Here is a 23,336-nt window from a genome sequence, read left to right as displayed (position 1 = left end):
ATCTGCCTCCTAAATATGCATTACTCTTTGGGGGGGTGAGGTTCTTATTAAATGCCATAATAGACAGAATAATATAGTGGGAGCGTCTCAGAGTTGACACCCAATAACCCCAACTTTGTCCCAGAGACAAAGCAATTCTAGACCTTATAGTTTGCAAATTTAGTTTTACCACCTTCCAGTATTAGGGATGTTAAGAAATTGTCTCTCTCTCTCTCTCTTTTTTCTTTTTAGGATGTCTCGGAGCCCATATAAGGTGGCATTCGGTTGAAGTGGTACCTAAGTTCAGTCTCCAGCACCATTGACTGTTACTTACCAACAGATGAGCAGCCCACAGCCTGTTTGTGCCTCAGAAATGCAATGCAGAATCTTAGGCCAAAGACTTCCTTTGAAAATCAAATATCCTCTTCAGTGCATCGGATTTTCGACTGAGAGCATTGTGTGTGTATTTGTGTGTATGTGTGTGTGTGTGTGTGTGTGTGTGTGATGGGAGGACCCTTCAAAAAGTTAAATCAACCCAAATCTGAAGGTTTCATGATTGAAATGAAGGCAGGGTGGCTGGAGGCGGGCAGGGAAAGAGCACTGAGTATAGAAGGCAGAAAAGAGGGGCCAGAGCAGTGTCGTTCAAGCTTTACCAACCTCCTCCGAATGGCAGAAAGGCAAAATTTGGGACTATCCGCCTGGCCCTCTGCTATTTTCTACTTGATGTCAGTGAAACACAATGAAGTGAATTCTGAGGTGTTCTAGCGCATGTTATCCTTCTGAGGGGCCATGAGCAAAATTGAAAACAAAAACAAAAACAAACAACCACCGAAACACTAGAATTGAGGTTATGATGGTTTTTCAGATCATGGCTCTGAAATGTCACGAATAGCTGCTCTGCTCAAGAATGGGCTTATGGGGGCCGGAACAACAGTACAGCAGGTAGGGCGTTTGCATTGCATGCAGCGGCCCGAGTTTGATCCCTGGCATCCCCCCAAGTACCACCAGGAGTGATTCCTGAGTAACACTGAGCAGCCAGGAGTAATGCCTGAGCATCACTGGGTGTGATCCAAAAAGCAAAAATAAATAAATAAATAATAAATAAATAAAAGAATGCGTTTCTGTCAACATTATTTACCTCTTCTTTTTTGTAGGAAGGCTTGTCTTCCTGGGACTGTTCTCTTTTAGCTGGCACTTTGGCCCCTTTCTCTTCTCCCTTTTTCCGTTTCCAAGAATGGTGAGATCACTCATGGAACAGAAGCCCCGCCCGGCTCCCCCCAGAGCGCCGTGCTCCCATGCGGCCCTGGCGTGGCAGGCTGGCGGTGCCCTCATCCGTCTCCGCATCGCCCCCTGGTGCCCGTGCCTCCACACAGCAACGCGGGCTCCTCCCCACCACCCTCCCGCTCTCTGGGGAGGGGGCGTGACGTTTAGATTTAGATACCTAGGCATTTAGATAACTAGCATGTGTCGGTGACTGGTGCTTCTTGTGCCTAATTTACAAACCTGGGGTGGGTGGGGTGTGGTGTGGTGGTGTTTTGTTCTCGTTCTCGTCAACCGTGGCTGTGTCATGAGCCCCTTGTAAGAAGCAGGAGTGAAAGACAAGAGCAGCATCATGCAGGCAGAGGGGAGAGTTTGGCCAAAGAGGATATGCTGCCCACGCCTCCCACACGCGCTCCCCACAACACTCCACGCAGAGAGTTAGTACCGGGCTTTGAATGCAGCCTTGCAGATAAATAACATCTTTGGTAACAGGAGATTTTTAGGGAACAAAAATCTTTGGTAACTTTCAAACACCCCAATAATTTCCATTTTCCTTTGTGCCACTTGAATTCATCTGGGTCAGCCAGATGGGAAAAGGCACAAAATACACGCTCTTCACTGCCGGCCTACTCGGAGGCTTCCTGGGCCGAAGAGCTTCCTGCAAGGCTGCATTAAGTTCAGGTCTACATGATGGCAAGTTGGGGTTCTGCCAGTTCTTTGTTTTGCTTTGGGGTCACACCCAGAGATACTCAGAGGTGACTCCTGGCTCTGCGCTCAGGAATTACCTCTGGCGGTGCTCGGGGGATGCCAGGGATTGAACCCCGGTCAGCCGTGTGCAAGGAAATGGTCCTACACCTGGCCCCTATTTTGCCAGTTTTCAGAAAAGTCCCAAGTGGGTTTTCCCCACTTCATTCTGACCGATTCGTTTCAAGGCATTAATTTTTTGCTTTTTCAAGATGACGGCCAAATCTTTAGATCAAATTTCCTACTGCAACTTTTACAAATTTTGATTCTTTCCCAACTACATGGGGGGAAAGGCAAGGAGAGCTGGTCTCTTGCCTCATGCAGACCTTTGGAGAGAGGTAAGTTGTGCAAAGGAAGGCTCTCGGATACAGGCAGAGTTCCAAGCCAGAGCAATGCCACCACACTTACATCTTCATTCATTTTTTCCCCCTGATGTTCATAACAACCAAGCACAGAGCAATTTATTCCCCCCGTTGCCTCTATAAGTGTGGCTGACGGGCAGTTTAGCCATCAATGGATTGCTTTGTGCTTGCCTATTGTTATGGCTGAAGGAAAAAAAATATGAAGAGCTTTGCCACCCGATGGAGCACACACCATGGCAATGTGACCTCAGTCCAGACTGGCTGTGCATTACATTTCTTGTCAGCCACAGGCATTAAAACGGTGGGTGCAAAATGTTTACTGTACCTGTTTCTTGGGGGCAGCTGTTGGGAGTTTATCTTCTGTGGCTTTCTTTTCGTTTACCCACTTCCCTTCTTTTTTGGCATCTACCTTTTCCCCATTGATCTTTTCCTCCTGCCTCTCGCGTCTTTTCTCTTCTAGCTGCTGCTGACGCTTCTGCTCCTCTTTCTTAGCTTTCTCTGCTTCCTCTGCCTGGATTCTTTGCCTCTCCTCTGCAGCCTTCCTCTCTTCCTCCTCCCTCCTCTTCCTCTCTTCCTCCTCCCTCCTCTTCCTCTCTTCCTCCTCCCTCCTCTTCCTCTCTTCTGCCTCCCTCTTTTCTCTTTCTTGAGCAGCGGCTTTCTCCTCGGCTTCTAGCCGTGCTTTCTCCTCCGCTAATTTTTGCTCTTGTTCTGCTTTAATTCTTTCTCTCTCCTCGGCTTCCAGCCTGACCCTCTCTGCCTGGGCTCTCTCCCTCTCCTCCTCCTCCACCTTGGCACTGCCCGTGACCTCAGCCTCTGCCCCGGGTTCCTCTGCACTGACCTGCCCATTATTCAAGGACATTCCCCCCGTTTCCTCCTGGGACTCTGCCGGTTTCTCTCCTGCGGTCACTTCTACCTGATTGTCTTCCATGCTCCCTGGCTTTGGCTTTGCCTCCTCCTCCTCCTCCTCTTCCTCCTTTTCCTTTCCTTCCTTCTTGGGGGCTTCGGCGTCCCGCCAGTCATTCTTCTGGTAGGATTTGGACCCGGCTCCGTCCAGCTCGTATCTCTCCTGGCGGCTTTCGCGCTTCTCCTCCTTCTCGGCGCCGTCGGCGTCGGCCGTGCTGTTGGTGGCTCTGCGGCTCAGCAGCGACGAGCCTCCGTCTGTGATGGTGGGGTCCAGCTCCTTCTGCCGCTCCAGCGCTTCCTGCAGGCGTTTCTGGCGTCTCTCCTCCCGCCGGGCCAGCCGTTCCTGGAAGGCGGCCTCATCGTCGCCCTCCAACACGGAGGTGTGCGTGCTGGTTGTCTTGACCTCCTCGTTGGACACACTGTAGGAAGAGAACAACCAGAGACAAGTTGCAGGTCAGTTAAGTCAGCTGGATTCAGGCACGCAACTAGTGCTGGTGCTTCGAGGACCCAGATTTGGTGCATCCTTTGGGAGGTGACCAGATACTGCTGCCTTTCAACGATAGCATAGGCACGCCATTGTCTTTGGTCTTCCCCCGGCCACTGGAATCTAGTCTACAAGCCAGTACGCCTGCGGGTCTCTCATGCCCCGACTCGGGGCCACCCTCCAATAAAAAGTGGATGAGGACGGAATAATTCCACTGCTATTTTTTTTCTTTTTGGTCACACCCAGCGATGCTCAGGGGTTACTCCTAGCTCTGCACTCAGGAATTACTCCTGGCGGTGCTTTGGGGACCATATGGGATGCCGGGGATCAAACCCGGGTCGGCCGCATGCAAGGCAAACGCCCTACCCGCTGTGCTATCACTCCGGCCCCTCCACTGCTATTTTTAGGGAACAAAGACTTCAGCTTCCCCTCACCTTTGGAATTGGATAATTCCGAGGTGCCCCTGCCACCGGGGATCGCAGAGGCCCCAGTGGAGTTAAAACCCCAAGACCGATAGTGGTACCTCGCTGGGAATAAGCCTCTATTTAGCTGCCTCACCTTCCCTGTCTCACTCACTGAGGTCAGTGTTTTCGGGGGTAACTATATACATCAGTCACTTCTGATCAAATCATCTGGGATCTGCTTTTGGAGGGGAATGCAAGCTAACACAAGGACCAGAGGGACCTAATGAGCCAGATCCTCTCTACCACATATTACTTTTTTTTTTCTTTTTTAGGTCACACTCGGCAATGCACAGGGGCTACTCCTGGTTCTGCACTCAGGAATTACCCCTGGTGGTGCTCAGGGGACCATATGGGATGCTGGGAATCAAATCCTGGTTGGCCATGTGCAAGGCAAACGCCCTACCCGCTATGCTATTGCTCCAGCCCTACATATTACTTTCTTATGTCACCATCTGGCTGGCCTGCTGATCTGGACTGGAAGGACGGGAAGCCCTGGGCGAAGGGAGGGTGTGCACCAAGATGTAGAAGTGCTCGTTCCCCCAGTAGGCAGGTAACTGCCCACCACAAATCAAGCTCCTCCTTCTATCGCCAGGCAAAGTGAGACTGCCCAAGGGTTTTCTTTTCTCCCATCTCCTCTTGCTCATAGATAGGGCCACACACTTTGTAATTTCCAATGGAATGTGAGAAGGAGTGATGTGTCCAGACCAAGACAAATGAGAAACAGAGGTGCCCTATCTTCAGGCTAGGTCCCAGGACTCTCTTAAACTCCAGGAATTAATCCAGCCCCAAGAGAACACAAAATACTTGATGGGGTCAGAGAGATTGTACAGGACACTTGTGTTGGCATACAGCTGACCCAGCTTTAATCTCTGGTATCCCAGGTGGTTCCTTGAACATAGCTAGAAGTCAACCTTGAGCACAAAACCAGGAATAGCCAGAATACTGAAAGGTGTGACCCATTTTCCACCCACCTTCTAAAAAGAAAAGAAAATAGGTGATCGTTTCTACCTAGTTAGAGTTATCTATGCTGGATTGGACTGATATGAGTTATTGCAGTTAAAACTTATCCTAGTTTTTGCACTAGTAAAAGTTGGGAGCTTGTAGCAGTCAACATTACCATCCCCATATTAACACTAGCTGTCGTTTTCGTCAAGATGCTCATGCATAAAAGACTTTCTGCTCTTTCTTATAAAGTAGATAGAGAACACTTGAATTAGGAGTTTATTTTTTTAAAGGGGGAAAAATCCTCGAATACCAAACTGTCCCATTTCTTTTGCCTCTCTGTTGGAGGGTGCTGGACGGTGTCCAAGCCAAGGCTGTTGGTTTCCAAGGGCAGAAAACAACCAGTCATGTGACACCAGCAACTGTGACCAGAGTTGGAAGACTCTGTCTTAGAATGTTTAGAAACTCCATCAAATTTCATGGTTCATACTGAACTTGGCCCCTTTGAAGTTCAAGTTCACTTAATTTTTGAAAAACACGTTTCACATTTAACAACAGGACATGGCAGGAAAAAAAGACTAGATTTTAAACTTTCCTGGCCCTCACCACTGCTGCAGGGCACTGTATCCATGAATTAGCATAGAAGGATTAGATTTCCCTGAAAATCCAAGTAGTTTAGAGCTTTAGGGGAAAAGTCCATAATTAAGACATTTGGATCAACTAAATCAAATCATGTTTTTGGTTGTTTGTTTTTGGGCCACACCTGGTGGTACTATTTGGGCTTATTCCTGGCTCTGTGCTCAGGAATCACTCCTGGCTAGTGCTCAGGAGTAATGGGGATCAAACCCGGATCAATCACGTGCAAGGCAAGAACCCAACCAGCTGTACCATCACTCTGGCCCAATTCAAACTATTTAGAAAGATACCCAGATTCCAAAGAGCCAACTAGGTTAGAGTTTGGGTTAAAAAAGGAATGGCTCTATTGAATCTTTTTTCTTTCATTGAATCTTTTTTTTTTTTGCCTATTTATTAATACTGACAACACCCATCAGAAGTTAAGTACTAGTTAGGGTTGGTTAGCTCAAAAAGAACTTGTATTCTTCTTGTGGCTAATTACCATGTCAGAAGGAAATTCTGTGTTCTCAGATCTGAATATGCCCTACTAAAAATAAAGAATTCTGCATTCATCAACAACATAAAATAGCTAATCTAATATAACGTAGGAAAAAATTAAAAAGCAACCACAGACCACTAGCTTTTAAGTTATTATTGATCACTCACTAGTAACCAAATTTAGGATTCAAAATGCCATTTGAAAAATCTTTTTCTCCTTTCTTTGCCACATCTATGGGGTTTGGGGTTTCTCCTGGCTTGGTACGTTGGGGTTGATCCTCATAGTGATTGAGGACCACATCGGGGTGGGGATTGACCCAGGACTCCGGCATGCAAATCACGTGCCCCAGCCCCTTGAGCTCCCTCTCAGGCTGTAGAACTCTTTGCTTCTTCTTCGCTCAGCCTCAAAAGTAGAAAAGGCAGTGACGACTATTCAACACAGATTATGCAAAATGTACTGCACATGTATAAGGTATATATTTAATATGTATTATATTTAACATGTATTATAGCCTCAATTACTTTTTTTTTTTGCTTTTTGGGTAACACCTGGCGATGCTCAGGGGTTACTCCTGGCTTATGCACACAGGAATTACTCCTGGCGGTGCTCAGGGGACCATATGGGATGCTGGGAATCGAACCCGGGTTGGCTGCGTGCAAGGCAAATGCCCTACCCGCTGTGCTATCGCTCGAGCCCTACATTGTTAAGAGAAAGTTCTAGCTTTCTATGGAATCAAAGAAACACGAGTCAAAGGTCTACTTGAGATTCAGAGCCAAATAGTGAACCCCACAGAATATGCTGAAGACACTTTCCTCTTCTGTAAATTGGGAGACATTCACCAAGGTCCATAGCTTCTATTTCTCCACGTAACCAATAGGCACCCAGCTGCCTTTGCTCTGCCTAACCTCTCTCTCAGGACCGCTCTCAGAAGCCTTCTGATGCCCCCATTTAAGATGTGCTCCCTTAAAAATTTTCCTTATAGGTTGAAAGCAAAAAACTATCAAGATGACCCAGCCTAAATACATACTCTAAATGAAACTAAACCCAAATCCATATGCAAGATCTTGCCTAGCATTTACTTTATGTTTAATCATCCCAAGGTTTAAAATGAAAAATAATTTTTCTCCACTCCCCTTTTCTCATATCCTCATATTTTTTTGACATTCCGAGGCATGACTAATGACATATACTAACCCGCAGCACACAATGAGCCAGTTTTTGTTGTAAAAATTCTCTTGGAATAAACGGGACCTATTAAATTAAGTGATGCTGATTTTCCTGATCTCTAACACGGCCCATATAAGTAAAAGTGTAGTAGTAAACTCATCAACTTGTTGCAAAATTTTCATTCAGTTAAAGAGGATTCTGTTTCTTGCTGACTATAATAGCAATCAAAGAATATTGATTCGGGTTATATAACTGGAAAAGCAAAAGATTTGCAATCCATGCCTATCTTCAAAATTCAAGTATTCTTAGGCCTGAGAGGTAGTATGGGGGTTAGGGTAGAAACGGTCCCCTTAACACCACCAGTGCTCACTCCCAAGCACAGAGCCAGAAATAGCCCCTAATAACCGCCAGGGGTGGCCCTCCCACCCTCCCCTGCCACTGGTAGGACCAAAGACTCTATTAAACCAATACAATTAGTTCAAAACTTATACTAATAATCTAAAAATGAATGTGAATGGTTTATTTTTAAGTTTATAACCTACCATATTTAAAAAATAAAAAATATATAAAATTCTGTAAGAAGATCCTCCAACTAAGTTGTGTTTAGGGAAGAGAAATAAGAACAGGTGTTCTGATGTTTAGAATAAGAGTGATTGCCTAGGGCTCAGAGTAATAGCAGGTATGGCACTTGTCTTGCACACAGCGGACCCAGGTGTGATCCCTGGCACCCAGATGGTCCCTCATGCCTGCCAGGCACAATGCCTGAATGCAGAACCAGGCCCTGAGCACAGTGCCTGTAGCCCCCAAACAGAAACAGCAATGGCACCAACAAAAAGACTGATTGTCCGATGGAATTAGTTATCCAGAAATCCACAAATTGAACAGCTAGACACACTGAAAGTGCATTAGACTGAGAAGGGGATGCTTTACTCCCTTGCATGTCATTATTAGAGGACGAAGAAGCAATTTTTCATTCCCTCGAGTATGTACCTGTTCTTTAAAAAAATTATATTATTATTTTTTAATTGAATTACTGTGAGCTACAGTTACAAAACTTTCATGCTTGAGTTTCAGTCACACAAGGATCAAACACCCGTCCCCCTGCCAGTGTACATTTTCCACCATCAATGTCCTGTCCCCAGTATCCCTCCACGGTCCCCACTCCCCTCCCTCCCCATCCCGCCCCTCCCCCTGATCGCTCCGGATGGGAGATGTGTGCTGAAAGTAGATAAAGGACCAGACATGATGGCCTCTCACTATCCGTATTGCAAACCATAGTACCCACAAGTAGAGAGAGAGCAAGAGGGAAACCGTCTGCCATAGAGGCAGGATGTACCTGTTCTGGGCATTAACCTCCACCTGGTCAGTGGTCACCTGCCCCAAGGAGTCTTCCTCTTGTTTCTGTCGCAGCCTTTCCTGGCGGGCTCGGCGGCGGCGTTCCCGGGCAGCCTCTTCCTCATCATCATCGTTCCTCTGGTAGGCAATTCTGCAAAAGCACAGAGACAACTCCTGAGCATGCCGACTGCCACCCAGCCTTAGCAGCTTGTGGGCAGGACCAGCCCTGAGCCCTTCTTGAACATGTCAGCTTATGAAGTCAGAGTGCTAATGGAGCGTTCTGTTGCTCAAGTTTAAAGGCCTGATCTGACCATGTTTCAAGTTTTAGCCACAGTATCTGAAGAGCATTAGTCTAGCAGTTACAGAGAATACCTTTCAACCATCAAACAACAGCGCCTACTCAGGGATTCTGCACAAAAGCTTTCAGTGACTGTGCATTCATTAGCAATGGGATGTTTCTGTTCTAGGCTAATTACAAACGGGTAAGATTTAGAAGTTGATGGCCAAAGCACCGAACCAAATATAATCAAAACCTTGATTTAAAAGGTTCAGCATGTTGCCTGAATGATTTGTACTAGACCTGTCACAAAGGTCAGAGAAGAACAAATTGTCATGACAGGACTTGAAAGCTAATGATCCCAACTTGCTAATTTAAGTGCAGGCTATCCTCTTTGCCTGGATTTTATTTTATCCTTCCTTTCTGTTCTTTTAAACCAGAGGGTGATGCAGTTATTGATAGTGGACAGGAGGCAATCCCCTTGGAAGTTCCCTTTTTTGTTTTGAAGTGAACTTCAGTAAGCCCCTTCTTTCAGCCTGCCCACCATGCTGAATGCATCATAGCAATCTACAGATGTATATTTGGATAAGAGTCTCAAGACTGAGGCAGGGAAAGGCTGAGTGAGGGCTAGATATTGATTCTATATTTCCTAGTTCCATCTGAAGCCAATGGCCACTGAGGGAAAAGACACAATCTACATCATAATGACAGATGTATTTCCCCTAAAACTTATTCCCAAATCAAGAACAGGAGAGCCCAAACTCAGGAAGCCTGCATGTGACCCTGGCTCATTTTGATGGAGCAGTGTGCACTGAACTACAGAGAGTAGGAAGGAAGGGAGAAGCACCAATGGGCCCAGGAAGATGCTTTCTGAGAGGCCCATAGGTTAGGGTTGGGATGATTTTCATGTGGTACAGCTATGTGATGAGTAGAAATCCAGCTAGGAAGATATCCATAATTCCTATGTAACAGTATTTAAGTGATTTACCATCATCATCATCATCATCATCATCATCATCATCATCATCATCATCATCATCATCCTGTTGATGATCGAATTTCTCGAGTGGTCTCAGTAACGTCTCCATTCGTCCTAGCCCTGAGATTTTAGAAGCCTGTCTTTACTCATCCTTTCCAATGGTGCCGCATTGGAGGCTCTTTCAGGATCAGGGGAATGAGACCCATCATTGTTACTGGTTTTGGATATGAATACACCATGGGGAGTTTGCGAGGCTCTCCCATGTGGGCAGGAAACTCTCAGTAGCTTGCCAGGTTTTCCCAGAGGGAGAACTAGGCTATAAGATGTCTTCCGGGAGCTTGGTTTTATAGTCTCTGGATGTTGGCCGTTGGTGGGATTACACAGTGCCAGTGATTTACAAACAAACCAGTAGAACCACACAATTTAGCCAACAGTATGAATCTATGATGGATGATGATTTTGGGAGATGGTCAAATGAGGCATTTTAGGTCTGGTACTTTATTCTTTGACATTCATCAGACAAATGCTAGCAGTTGGGGGTTTTCTACTAGGAATCATCTAAACAGATCTCTAGCTTACAGTCTTTTCTTTAAAAAATTTTAAATTTAATTATATTTTTTTCTCTTCCTTTTTTTTGAGGTTTGATATTTTTTAAAATTTATTTATTTTTTAATTAGTGAGTCACTGTGAGGGTACAGTTACAGATTTACACATTTTCGTGCTTGTGTTTCCCTCATACAATGTTCGAGAGCTCATCCCTCCACCAGTGTCCATTCTCCACCACCCATGAACCCGGTATCCCTCCCACCCCCAATCCCATCCCCCCACCCCTCTAGCTTACAGTCTTGTAGGAACTAAAGTTTCCTTATCTGTGTGTGCTCTGAGGGAATCATGGGTATGGAAGGAAGGTGCCCTGTGCTACTCTGCTCTCATTCGCACGGCTCAGTTGAGAAGCTGCCCAGTAAGAAAAGATGAGTTCAGTGTTGGACTTGATGAATTTGAGGTGACAACAGGACAGGAGTCGAGTGTTTGTTTCTAATTCAGTCGCATTATAGTTCACAGTCAAAGGCCCTTCCCAGTGGTTTGGCTTCAAACTTCAGAATCTTGGCTTAATATTCTTTTGGCTGCTTGAAGCACAGCAGGGAGAATCAATGCTCGATGGTTGCTTCCCAAGCGAATCACACAAAAAGCCTTACTTCGCTCTCTATGTGCCTGGACTGGCCAAAAGGTCTTGGTTATTACTTGTGGACATTCTTGTCCAAGACAAACAAGAGACATAAGAGTTCCGTAGGAGACTTTTGTGCTAAAACCAAAATTGCCTGTTCTCCTCAGCGGTACTTTGTTTGAAGGCTTTGACTTCTCACTATATGCCAACAATCTGAGCAACTGTTTTTTCCTCCCACCTATCGAATGTACGAATGTACTCATGGTGGGATGTTGCTGGCTTTTAGCTCTGCGATGAACTAGAAGGACCATCGAGGGCAAATTGACACTCAATTTTTCTTCATCTTAGATTTACCATTGGAGAAGTGAAGATTTCTTCCAACTCCTCCCCTTAGCCATGAACGTTTATTTTCCATCATTCTTCCTTGGTAATCCACGCCCAGGATACAAATACCAGCAGCTAGATTCCTAAGTATCTTCTCTGACTCATCTATGAGATGATTAGAATTGCTTTCAAAATTAAGGAGAACAACAAAAAAAGCTCAAGTGGTTTCATGTTGTTGCTGTTGTTTTTGAATGGCCATGTATTCAGTGGTGGGATTAATAATGGTTAATAACTGGTTGACTTTATACTTCCAGAGTGAGTTTGAGCCCATGTGGAGTGACTTCCTTAGCTGTGAGAAAGCCCTGCACTAGCCCTCAGTGTGCAAAGCAAAGCAAAGTTTCTTAGCTTTAAGACCTGTCCCATAGCATAGAGAGCAAAAAAGGAAATTGTCTGCCACAGAGGCAGGGGGTGGGTAGGGTGGGTATGGTGGGAGGGATACTGGAGACATTAGTGGTGGAAAATGTGCACTGGTGGAGGGACAGGTGTTCTCTCATTGTATGACTGAAACTCAATCATGAAAGCTTTGTAACTGTGTCTCATGGTGATTCAATAACAAAAATAAAATAGAAAAAAAAAAAAGACCTCTCCCATAGCAACCTACCTTTCACAGTGTAAGAAAGGGTTAGTTTTTTCTTTGAAAACTGAAGAAAAAAGCTTGTTTGCTCTTCTCTCATTCTAAAAGTAACGCACACTAATTGTTTTTATTAAACCAGGTGATGCAAAATGTTTGAAACAGAAAGTAAAATCAACTTTCTAATCACCCATTCAGAAATGAGCATTCATAATTGATGTATTTTACCAGTTTCTCATGTGTACAAGATACTTTTATTTTAAACAAAATCAGATCTATTTATAGGTATCATTTTGCAAACAATTTAATTGATCTTATTTGTGTGGCCATTTTAACATATTAGCAAATATGATTTTCAATAGTAACCTGATATTTTATGAAAGATGGACACAGTAATTGAAAGACAGGTAATATCCTTTCAGTTTTATATATTTAGAAGTAATGTTGCAAAAAACATCATTATAAAGACACTTTTACCACCTGTTCTACTATTAATCTAGGAAAACCTTCCAGAAGTTAGATTTTCTTTATTAAAGTGTATGTTCATTTTAAAGGCTTCTGATACATATCAACAAATTGTTCTCTAGAAAGGTACAAACATCAGATGTGCATGTATGCGCAAATTTTGCCATAAACAGAATTTTTACAAAAAGACAAATACACAAAATCCACTTTCTATTCATATAACAGTATGATCTCTGTTTTATGCTTCAGTTAAAAACAAAATATTAACATTTCTAATTTTCCACACCCTAGATTTAAATACACAAAATGGTGCTGATGTATAAATCATATCTCACCACTCATTGGATTATATTAAAAGTACAACAATACCTTTGTTCCTTCCGTAAAGCAAAAGGATTGTTTCTCCTGATACTGAAACAATAACAAGTCTCACAATGGAGACGTTACTGGTGCCTGCTTGAGCAAATCGATGAACAACGAGGCTACAGTGCTACAGTGCTCCTGATACTGGTATTAATCAGTTCACTGGGATCCTATACTCTGGGAATCTGATGTTGACAGATGATTCATGAAGTTTCTCTGAATCATCTGAGAAAAAAAATAAAGTAGATTGAAAATATTTTAAAATATATTTTATTGGGCTCTATTTAAAAAAATCAGGAACCAGTGAATGGTAAGCAAAGCACCTCTCTATCAAATTACATGTTCAGTTGAGTTCCCCACTTGAGGTGGGTGTAAGGGAGTTTCCTATGAAAAGTTATACTTTGACAGTTGCGTTGACTCATCTCTATATAAACAGGGAGGTAGGATCAAAAACTGGCAGCAAAAATATTCTCTCAAATATTTGGGAGAAAGTGATGTGTGTGTGTGTGTGAGTGTGTGTGCTCAAGTACATACATGTGTAATAGCCATGTCATGTCAAAAGTCCATAATAGTTATATAATGTTATTTGACTTGTATTTGTGACTTGAAAAGGGAAGAGACGACAGGCTTCCCTCACTCCCCATGCTCAGGACCACTGCTTCAAGGTCTGGTTGTACATCATAAGAAAAGCCAGATCTAAGGGCCAGAGAGATAGTACAGTTGATAAGGCTCTTGCCTTGCATGTAGCTGGTCCAGTCCCCAGCATCACACATGGTCGGCCTGCCCTGCCAGGAGTGGTCTGTGACTGCAGAATCAGGGGTAAGCCCTAAGCACCACCAGTTGTGGTCCCAAAATCCAAACCGAAACCAAACAAATAAGAAGAAAAATTAAATCTAATAAGGGGGAAAATCTCGGAAAATTTTTGCTCCTAAGATAAAATGTCTTTTAACCACTAAAACTTATTGCCTGAGAACATTCAAGAAACAAGATAATAAAATTCCTTTCTGTACTTTATAGAAAGTAAAGAAAGCCAAGTAAATAGAAGTATTACAGACATGGTCACTGTCACTGTCACTGTCATCCCACTGCCACTGCTCATTGATTTGCTTGAGCGGGCACCAGTAACGTCTCCATTGTGAGACTTGTCGTTACTGTTTTTGGCATATTGAATATGCCACGGGGAGCTTACCAGGCTCTGTCTTGTGGGCAGGATACTCTCAGTGGCTTGCCAGGCTCTCCGAGAGGGACAGAGGAATCGAACCTGGGTCAGCCGCGTGCAAGGCAAACGCCCTACCCTCTGTGCTATCGCTCCAGCCCCCAAGGCCATCAGACATGGTACATAAGAAAATCTCCAAGGAATAATGCTCTTTTTCTCGAATGGGTCAGGGTTCAGATTGGACTAGATGAGAGTGAGAGAATGGCAGACGTTTCTGCATGAGGCACTGGGACAAAGAATTAGCAATCAACTTGCCTCAGTGTCCCCCTCCCAAATCCATCTCTCCCAACTGAAATTATCCTCTACTGAGAGTGCAGTTCTATGCATGACCATACATTTGTCTCCTCTGCCCTGAATTTAATGCAGAATGTCTATAGGTCTGTATTCCTGAAACTTATCTAGTGTTGTAATGTAACGTGACTTTAAAAAGTTTTAAAAAGATAAAACTTAAGAATAACTTCCAAACAAGAAAACATTTTTATAAGACCTTATATGATACATAAAGTTCTTGTTAGACTCTCATCAGCATTGTTGGTTTCTTTGTTTTATGCTGTTTCCCGTTTGAATAAGAATACCCTTATTTCCTTCATTTTATATTTTTTTTATTTTGTTATTTGCTAATACTCTTATTTCCTTCATTTTATCTTTTTTTTCATTTTGTTATTTGCTAATACTCTTATTTCCTTCATTTTATCTTTTTTTTCATTTTGTTATTTGCTAATTTGAAACACTAGTACATGATCCTTAAAGTTTTTAAGTAAAATGCTGGCAAAGCGTTTTATTAACAAAACAAGATGTCTTATCAAGAAGCTGTTTAGAAATAGAATTTAAAAAGTAATAACAATTTTTTTTTTTGCTTTTTGGGTCACACCCAGCGATGCTCAGGGGTTACTCCTGGCTTTGCACTCAGGAATTACTCCTGGCAGTGCTTGGGGGACCATATGGGATGCCGGGTATCGAACCCAGGTCGGCTGCGTGCAAGGCAAACGCCCTACCCACTGTGCTATCGCTCCGGCCCCAAATAACAATTTTTATGAGAGAAGATTTAGGTACATATTTAGAAGCATTAAGGAGTATTAAAGGCCCAAAGAGAATAAAAAAATAACTACAGTTAAGAATATAATCAATACAGCTGAGTATAGTTTATATTTTTAATGTCAATAATCACAGAACTAATCTAAGATACTGGATAAGCAAAGAGTTCATCTAGTTTATATAAATTAAATAGTTATGATGCAATAAAACTTTTAATGTTTGATGACTTTTACAATCACTTCATCAAGATATACCTACTGCACATGATCCACAGTTTATTTTGCATTATTTTATTTGTTTGATTTTTGTTTTGTTTTGGTTTTGGACCACAGGTTCTCAGGGCTTATTCCTGGCTCTGCATTCAGGTGAGATTTGGGCACCATATGGGGTGCCAGGGACTGAACCTCAGTCAGCCATTTGTAAGACAAGTCCCTTACCTGATGTATTATGTTTCTGGCCTGTATTTAACGATGCTCTTAACACCAGACATTCAGGTTTTTCCTAGTTTCTCTCTACTGTAATGCTTCAGTGACTTCTCCTGTGCTCCTGTTTCTGAACTTGAAAAGTGGAATAGTCTATGTTCATGTAAATTTAATGGACTCTTTTCAGGTGACCCTTCTCAGAGGGTCAGTAATTCCTCATGCTCTGTCACTCCGCGTAACCAAGTTAGACCAACATATTAAGAAATCCACTGCTTACTCCCCAAAGCACTGTACAGATTCAATGCGATCCCTATAAGGATACCCATGAAAAACTTCAAAGAAATGGAGCAAATACTTCTGAAATTCATATGGAACAATAAACGCCCACGAATAGCTAAAGCAATTCTTGGGAAAAGGATGATGGGAAGCATGACCCTCCCCAAACTCAAACTCTACTATAAAGCGGTAATAATCAAAACAGCATGGTACTGGTCTAAAGGCAGATCCGCAGACCAATGGAATAGGGTGGAATATCCCTACACACAACCCCAATTGTATGAACATCTAATCTTTGATAAGGGAGCAAGAAATGTGAAGGGGTAATTCCTGAGTGCAGAGCCAGGAGTGATCCCTGTGCATCACTGGGTGTGACCCAAAAAGCAAAAAAAAAAAAAAAAAAAAAAGAAATACGAATGGCAAAAAGGCACATGAAAAAATGCTCTGCATCACTAATCATCAGAGAGATGCAGATCAAAACAACTATGAGATACCACCTCATACCACAGAGAATGGCACCATCCACAAGAACAAAAGCAACCACTGTTGGCGTGGATGTGGGGAAAAAGGGACCCTCCTACACTGCTGGTGGGAATGCCAACTGGTTCAGCCCTTTTGGAAAACAGTACGGTCGCTTCTCAAAAAACTAGAAATTGAGCTCCCATCTGACCCAGCAATACCACTTATGGGAATACATCCCAGAGAGGCAAAAAAGTACAGTCGAAATGACATCTGCACTCGAATGTTCATTGCAGTACTGTTTACAATAGCCAGAATCTGGAAAAAAACCCGAGTGCCTGAGAATGAATGACTGGTTAAAGAAACTTTGGTATATCTACACAATGGAATACTATGCTGCTGTTAGAAAAGATGAAGTCACAAAATTTGCATATAAGTGGATCAACATGGAAAGTATCATGCTAAGTGAAATGAGTCAGAAAGAGAGAGACAGACATAGAAAGATTGCACTCATCTGTGAAATATAAAATAAAATAACAGAATAGGAGACTAACACCCAAGAATAGTAGAGATAAGTACCAGGAGGTTGGCTCCAAGGCTTGGAAGCTGGCCCCACATGCTGGAGGAAGGGGCAGCTTGCATACAGAAGGGAACACCAGGTAAAGTGTGGTTTGAGGACACTCACGGGATGGGAGATGCATTCTGAAAATAAAATATAGACCAAACACGATGGCCATGTAGTGCCTCTGTTGCAAACTACAACACACAAAAGGAGAGAGAGAGAGAACAAGGGGGAATGCCCTGCCACAGAGGTGGGATGGGGTGGGGGGATGGGGTGGGGGGATGGGGTGGGAGGGTGGGAGGGATACTGGGAACATTGGTGGAGGGGACTGGGCACTGGTGGAGGGATATAAACATAATGCAAACATGAAAGTTCACAAGTTTGTAACTGTAACTCATGGTGATTCACTAACAAAAAAAAAGTCCATTGCTAATTACCGATCAGAGAAAAGATTTGATCTTCTCTCTCTGATAAAGTATGACTTTCTTACATTTTAAGAATGTGATTCTGGGGCTGGAGCACAGCAGGTAGGGCGTTTGTCTTGCACGAGGCAGACCCAGGTTCAATTCCCAGCATCCCATATGGTCCCCTGAGCACTGCCAGGAATAATTTCTGAGTGCATGAGCCAGGAGTAACCCCTGTGCATCACTGGGTGTGACCCAAAAAGAAAAAAAAGTGATTCCTTTTATTTTTTAACATAATTTAATTGAGATTTTATACTTTCAAAACCTGAAGAAAAAGCCAAAATATCATACCAGTGGCTTATACTTTAAGTACTACTCTACTAATAATTATTCAATAATGTCTCTACAATTTAATATGTAAAAAGAAATCTGTAAATTATAAACCATATGATTTATACGTAGCTGAGAGACAACTTTTCATACCATAAGTTATTTATCAGACCATAGAAAATACTAGATGTGGTTACAAATTTGATCATCTCTTCCTTACTGTCTGCATGGGAGAATTTGCTTTGTACAGAAAGAGATTTCGAGATTGCCACTGTGTAGGCTTTGGATTATCACAGTCATACACTTTGTATTTTCTGAATTCCTTCAGCATAGTACACACACACACACACACACACACACACACACACACACACAGGTTAAATGAGAAAAGCATCAAAGAAATAAAAGTTTCAAAGAACTAAGGCCCAGTTCCGAAAGATTTAAAGAGATCCCTATTCCAGTCAAGGTTTCCAAACTCTATTTTCCTTACTGTCCTGTACATTTCTATAGTTAAAAATGAGAACATTGCATTTAACACTCTAAGAGACCAGATACAGTTACTGAAAGAAAGAATCCTGGTGGCAGCTCCGTGTTCATGAATCCTTAATAACAAGTGGGCCAGATGGCAGAACCCCAAGATCAACCCTCTGCTTCCTGCTGAGCCGGAGTTGTTCCAGAGAAGTCAGCTTTTGGCAAAGGTGAGATTTTAGGTTTGTAACCTTGACCCTTGATCCCAAAACAAATATGTCTCCACCCCAAACTTTCTAAAATTGTCTCTTTTTTTCCACATAGGCCAGACCCTGGGCATAGAAAGCCTCAGCGAAGTTCACAGGCTTAAAAAAGGGTGACTGTTTAGTTAATTTATTTTAATTGTTTGTCATCATTCTCATTCTAATCAATACCACAATATTAGCCAAGATCTTTAGAAGGGATCCAACGTAAGGAGTTAAAACTTCAGGTGGATTGGAAATGTGTCCTTGCACGCTGCTGACTCGGGTTCGATTCCCAGTATCCCCTACGGTCCCCCGAGAACCCCCAGGAGTAATTCCTGAGTGCAAAGCCTGAGTAACCCCTGAGCATCACCAGGTATGACCCAAAAAGCAAAATAAAATAAAATAAAATCACTCATATTTACACTGACTATTCTTTTTCATATACAATCCTCACCCCAAAGAACTAAGGTCCAGTTCTGAAAGATTTAAAGAGGTCCCTATTCTAATCAAGGTTTATAGTCTGAAATGCAAGCAGATTCTACCCCCCTACCCATGGAACCAATCAGCTCTGTGACTCACTCAAACACGCCCAGCAAAATTTCAGAGAATGCTGTGATCAGGAGGGAAAATCCTGAACTACTGAAATGAGTCAGATGTACAGTACAGTTTCAAGTTGAAAAGAGGTCTAGAGAAATATTCCAGACTCTTAAATATGATTTTGTTTATAGGTTAAAAATTTCATTTACTGTATCCAAGGCACAATTGTAAAAATTTCCCCCCGGGAAATGGGGGGGGGAGGGAAAAGCACTAAAAATATAATGGAGTAAAAAAAAAGCAAGATAAATATTTTTCCAGGTCAGAAATGAATTAATAGTCAATTTTGTTGTTCCATCAATCAAAACAGAATAAGAGAGAGAGCCCCCCCTGATGTTAGAATAGCAATTAATTTAATTTTTGATGGGGAAGGCAATCAGGCTGTTGAATCTGTGGTATGCCTTTCACTAGGGTAAAGGCACGGACAAGATATATTACTTTGAAGAAAGGCCCCCAGGAAGAGTGAGATATCCCATTTCAGCCAGTACCCTTTTCTCATCCTGTCTCTCTATACATACACACATCTGAGAATTACTTAAGTTTCCAAAGCAATCATAAATTTTAGTTCTCAGTAGAATAGCACTGCATGCTTGCAAACTTTACTGTTTTTAGATATGTCATCACTGTAGATTATCACCGAGAGCTTACCAGATGTTTTATCCAACACAATGGTGACATGCCATAATCACATGCATTTCCGGAACTACAGACTGGGATGGGGAAACACGTGTTGTGGAGCAGAGGAGAAGAAGTAGCAGATGGTGGAGAGCGACCTCAATCCCTTCTCCCCCGCCCCCCACTCCCGCCTCCGCCCTTCTCTACCCTATCATAGTTGCAGGCTGGTTCTCATGGCAACTGCCGACCAGAGGGACAAACAGCAGGTCTGACCGATCAGGAGAAAGAGGTCTAAGGAGTATCAGATCAGATACTGACTTGGGGTTGTCTGGTTTAACAAAGGACAGTTTTGAATTGATGGAGACAATTCACAAATAAAACTCTCACCATTCAGTGTCAAGATTTTAAGTTGATAACTCTTTAAAGTTTTATTTTTATTTCATTTCATTAATTTTAGCCTCTTTTTTTCTTTTTGGGTCACACCCGGTAATGCACAGGAATGCACTCCTGGCTCACGCACTCAGGAATTACTCCTGGCGGTACTTGGTACTCGGTACTCTCGGGGATTGTATCAGATGCGGGGATCAAACCTGGGTTTGCGTGCAAGGCAAACGCCCTACCCACTGTACCACCACTCTGGCCCCTCATTTAATTAATTTTATAGGATAACTTTTATCTTGAAATACCCTGGGACCCAGAGAGATAGTACAGAAGTTAAGTGCTTGCCTTGCAGTGGCTGACCCTGGTTTGTGATCACTCTATCACCCATAGAGTGCCCTGAGCATTGACAGGAGTGATCCCCGAGCACAGAGCCAGGAGTAAGCCCTGAGCACATCTGAATGTGGCCCAAATCTTCCCTACCAACCCCCTCAAAAAAAAAAAAGAGGAAAAAAACAAAGAAATTTGCTATTCCTATAAACAAGTCAGTAGTATGTATATAGTCACTTTAAAGTGCAAATGCAAATGTACTTTTAGCTAGCTTGAATAGTTCCAATAACTGAACATCCTTGAAGATCCTCTCAATCCTATCACTATTTTTTGGTTTTTTTTTTTTGTTTGTCTTTTGGCCACACCTGGCTGTGTTCAGGGCTTACTGGTGCTCAGGGATGACTCTGGTGGGGCTCTGAGGATCTTATGAAATGGCGGGGGAGAATCAAGTCAGCCACAGCGCTTTATTCATTGTACTTTATTCAGGGGCTGGAAGGATAGCACAGCGGGTAGGGCATTTGCCTTGCATGTGGCCACCGGGGTTCGATACCTTCGCCCCTCTTGGAGAGCCCGGCAAGCTACCGGGAGTATCTTGCCCACACAGCAGAGCCTGGCAAGCTCCCTGTGGTGTATTTAATATGCCAAAAACAGTAACAAGCTTCACAATGGAGATGTTACTGGTGCCCGCTCGGGCAAATGGATGAACAACAGGGTGACAGTGATACAGTGATACTATCATTCAGACTCCTTGCTGTTTCTTTAATTTTTTTTTAAATGCCTTAAAACAAAATTGAACCTGAATCTTGGACTTTTTCAATTATTCACTTGCTTTTTGTAGTTTTAGCCCCAAGGCACACATCCCCATTTTCCCCAGGGCACTGTTCTAGTCTTGCCTTGTTAGAAAAGTTACATAGTCATACTCTAGCATTCTAGGATTAATTTCTTTCATACACACAGTGTTTATGAAATTCATCCCTGTATATATGAAGAGATGTAGTTTTTATCTATAAATAATTTTATATTGTAGTTTATATTGACAAATGAGTTTCCAGATGTTTCTCAAGACTATAGTTTGGCTGGGATGAATTTTTAACTTCTTATTCCATTGCTCCCATTTTTCAATAGATGGTCTATGATAGATGATTTATTTGGTAGAAATACAATGATAGAATCTGTATTGGCTTTCTTGCTGAGTTACTATTTTTTTCACATTTAAAAAATAAATAAATGATTTGTTTATTTGCTTTGCTTTTTGGGTCATACCTGGAGATGCTCAAGGGACCATATGGGATGCTGGAGATTGAACTCAAGTCAACTGTGTTCAAGGTAAACGCCCTTCCTGGTGTCCTATAACTCCAGCCCTCACATTTGTGTTTTTTTTTTTCTTTTTGGATCACACCCAGTGATGCTCAGGGTTCACTCCTGGCTCTGGACTCAGGAATTACCCCTGGCAGTGCTCGGGGGACCATATGGGATGCTGGGAATCGAACCCGGGTTGGCTGCATGCAAGGCAAATGCCCTACCCACTGTGCTATCGCTCCAGCTTCCCCTCCCCCACATTTTTTTTAAAAGGAAAAATGCGTCTGTCAAATCTATTAAATACAGATTTTGAAGGGACAATTCCATGACAATTTCCTGGGACAAACTAGAATTTCCTTATTTTATCACAAATAGGGCTGGCTTGGCATCCTACCTACAATTCCACACCACTGAAACAATAAACATGGACATATATAAACTATTTACTTTAAAATTTAAGTCTAGAAAGAATATGTATGGAAAGAGAAGTTTGGAGAAGGTGTTTTACTTCTTAGTTTTTCAAGGTAAGCTTTGGTTGAAACGAATAAAGAGGAATAAGGTAAAAGTTTAAGTGGCTGAAAGAAGATTAGTAAAAAATTCCAAATTTCTTTTCTTTCAGCTCTTATTGAAGATCCAACTGGTACAAAATGTGTTAATAGTACTAAATTCAATGACGGCCTGTGTTTTTATAAACACTGTCTATACTTCATCCCCATCCTTGGATTCTCTATCTATAAGAATCACAAATGATAGAGTCTTAAATAAATATGATTATTAATAAACAGGCTTTGAACATAGATACTTTGCGTTGGCAACCAAGACAACCAAGATATGATTTAAGACTCTTTTTAAACCATAGTTATCTAAAACAGGGCAATTTAGCTTTAATGCGCACTAGAAGACGCAGATCAGAAAACTTGACTAGATTATTTTCAAGTAAAACATGATAAACAACTCAGAGCCAACTATTTACTATTGACAAGAAAAATTATTGTTTTGTTTTGATATTGCTAAAAATCAAATCCAGAGTCTCACGCATTCAAAGCATGTACTCAACCACCAAGCCACATTCCTGGGCCTGAGCACACTATGTCTTGTGAGCTCTTTCTGACATGCAGGTCCGGACCTTGATCTACAATCAAGTAAACAGATGTCGCAGATCAGGGTGCAGGGAAATCCCCACATTCCTATTGGCTCAGTTGGCAGAAATTGCATGTGACCTCCGAGACTTAAATAAGTGTATTCTTTTCCTACCCAGACACCGCATATGACCTCGCCACCAAACTTTCTATATCCATCTTCCCATATAAAACAACCTGCACTCATTGCAGATGCATTTGACACTCAGCACGCTCTAGAGATTCCCGGCTTAGCCCTGAAATGTGAAATGTGTCTGGGCTACATACAAAGACCCAGGAGTTCATGAGGTGCAACTTCAGAATATGGAACAGCTTTTGTGCATCGGGAAACATTCGACAAACTAAATAACGGGCCTGGAACAAGGAAGACAAGAGGTTGTGAAGTGGAACTTACAAACCTGTGACTAATTACGGGGAAGTCCTGTAAGGGGAAAGTGTTGTTCCAGACACTCTGAGGGAAAGCGACCAGGCGTGTGGGTCCCGCTAACTGAAGTCACATGTCCTGTGTCAGCTGAGAGGTTCTCCGCCTCCTTGCTAGTCAGGCAGTGCTTCATGAGAGGAAATTTATGGCTAATGGATTTTCACAACAGGCCTTCTCTGATCCTC

General features: G+C 42.7%; 1 protein-coding gene across 13 annotated transcripts in view; it reads right to left on the bottom strand.

Moving 5' to 3' along the window:
* CALD1 (caldesmon 1) overlaps positions 1–23,336 on the bottom strand; it is a 212,817-nt gene that overhangs the window by 33,812 nt on the left and 155,669 nt on the right. For 10 of the 13 annotated variants that reach the window (XR_008630190.1, XR_008630188.1, XR_008630189.1 and 7 more), the window contains 3 exons: positions 8,756–8,905; positions 2,671–3,667; positions 1,118–1,195 (listed from right to left, as the gene is read on the bottom strand). Coding sequence is in view for 5 of the 13 variants with exons in the window: in XM_055138265.1 (XP_054994240.1) it covers positions 1,118–1,195; positions 2,671–3,667; positions 8,756–8,905 (1,225 nt within the window). In the remaining 8 variants the exon portion in view is untranslated. The remainder of the gene's footprint in view (positions 1–1,117; positions 1,196–2,670; positions 3,668–8,755; positions 8,906–23,336) is intronic. The other 3 variants (XM_055138279.1, XM_055138275.1, XR_008630192.1) reach the window with 2 other exon arrangements.

This window comes from Sorex araneus, chromosome 1 (assembly GCF_027595985.1).
Source record: "Sorex araneus isolate mSorAra2 chromosome 1, mSorAra2.pri, whole genome shotgun sequence".
NCBI classification, from domain to species: domain Eukaryota; kingdom Metazoa; phylum Chordata; class Mammalia; order Eulipotyphla; family Soricidae; genus Sorex; species Sorex araneus.
Note: the sequence above shows the minus strand (reverse complement) of the source record. Positions and strands in the feature narration are given on the sequence as shown.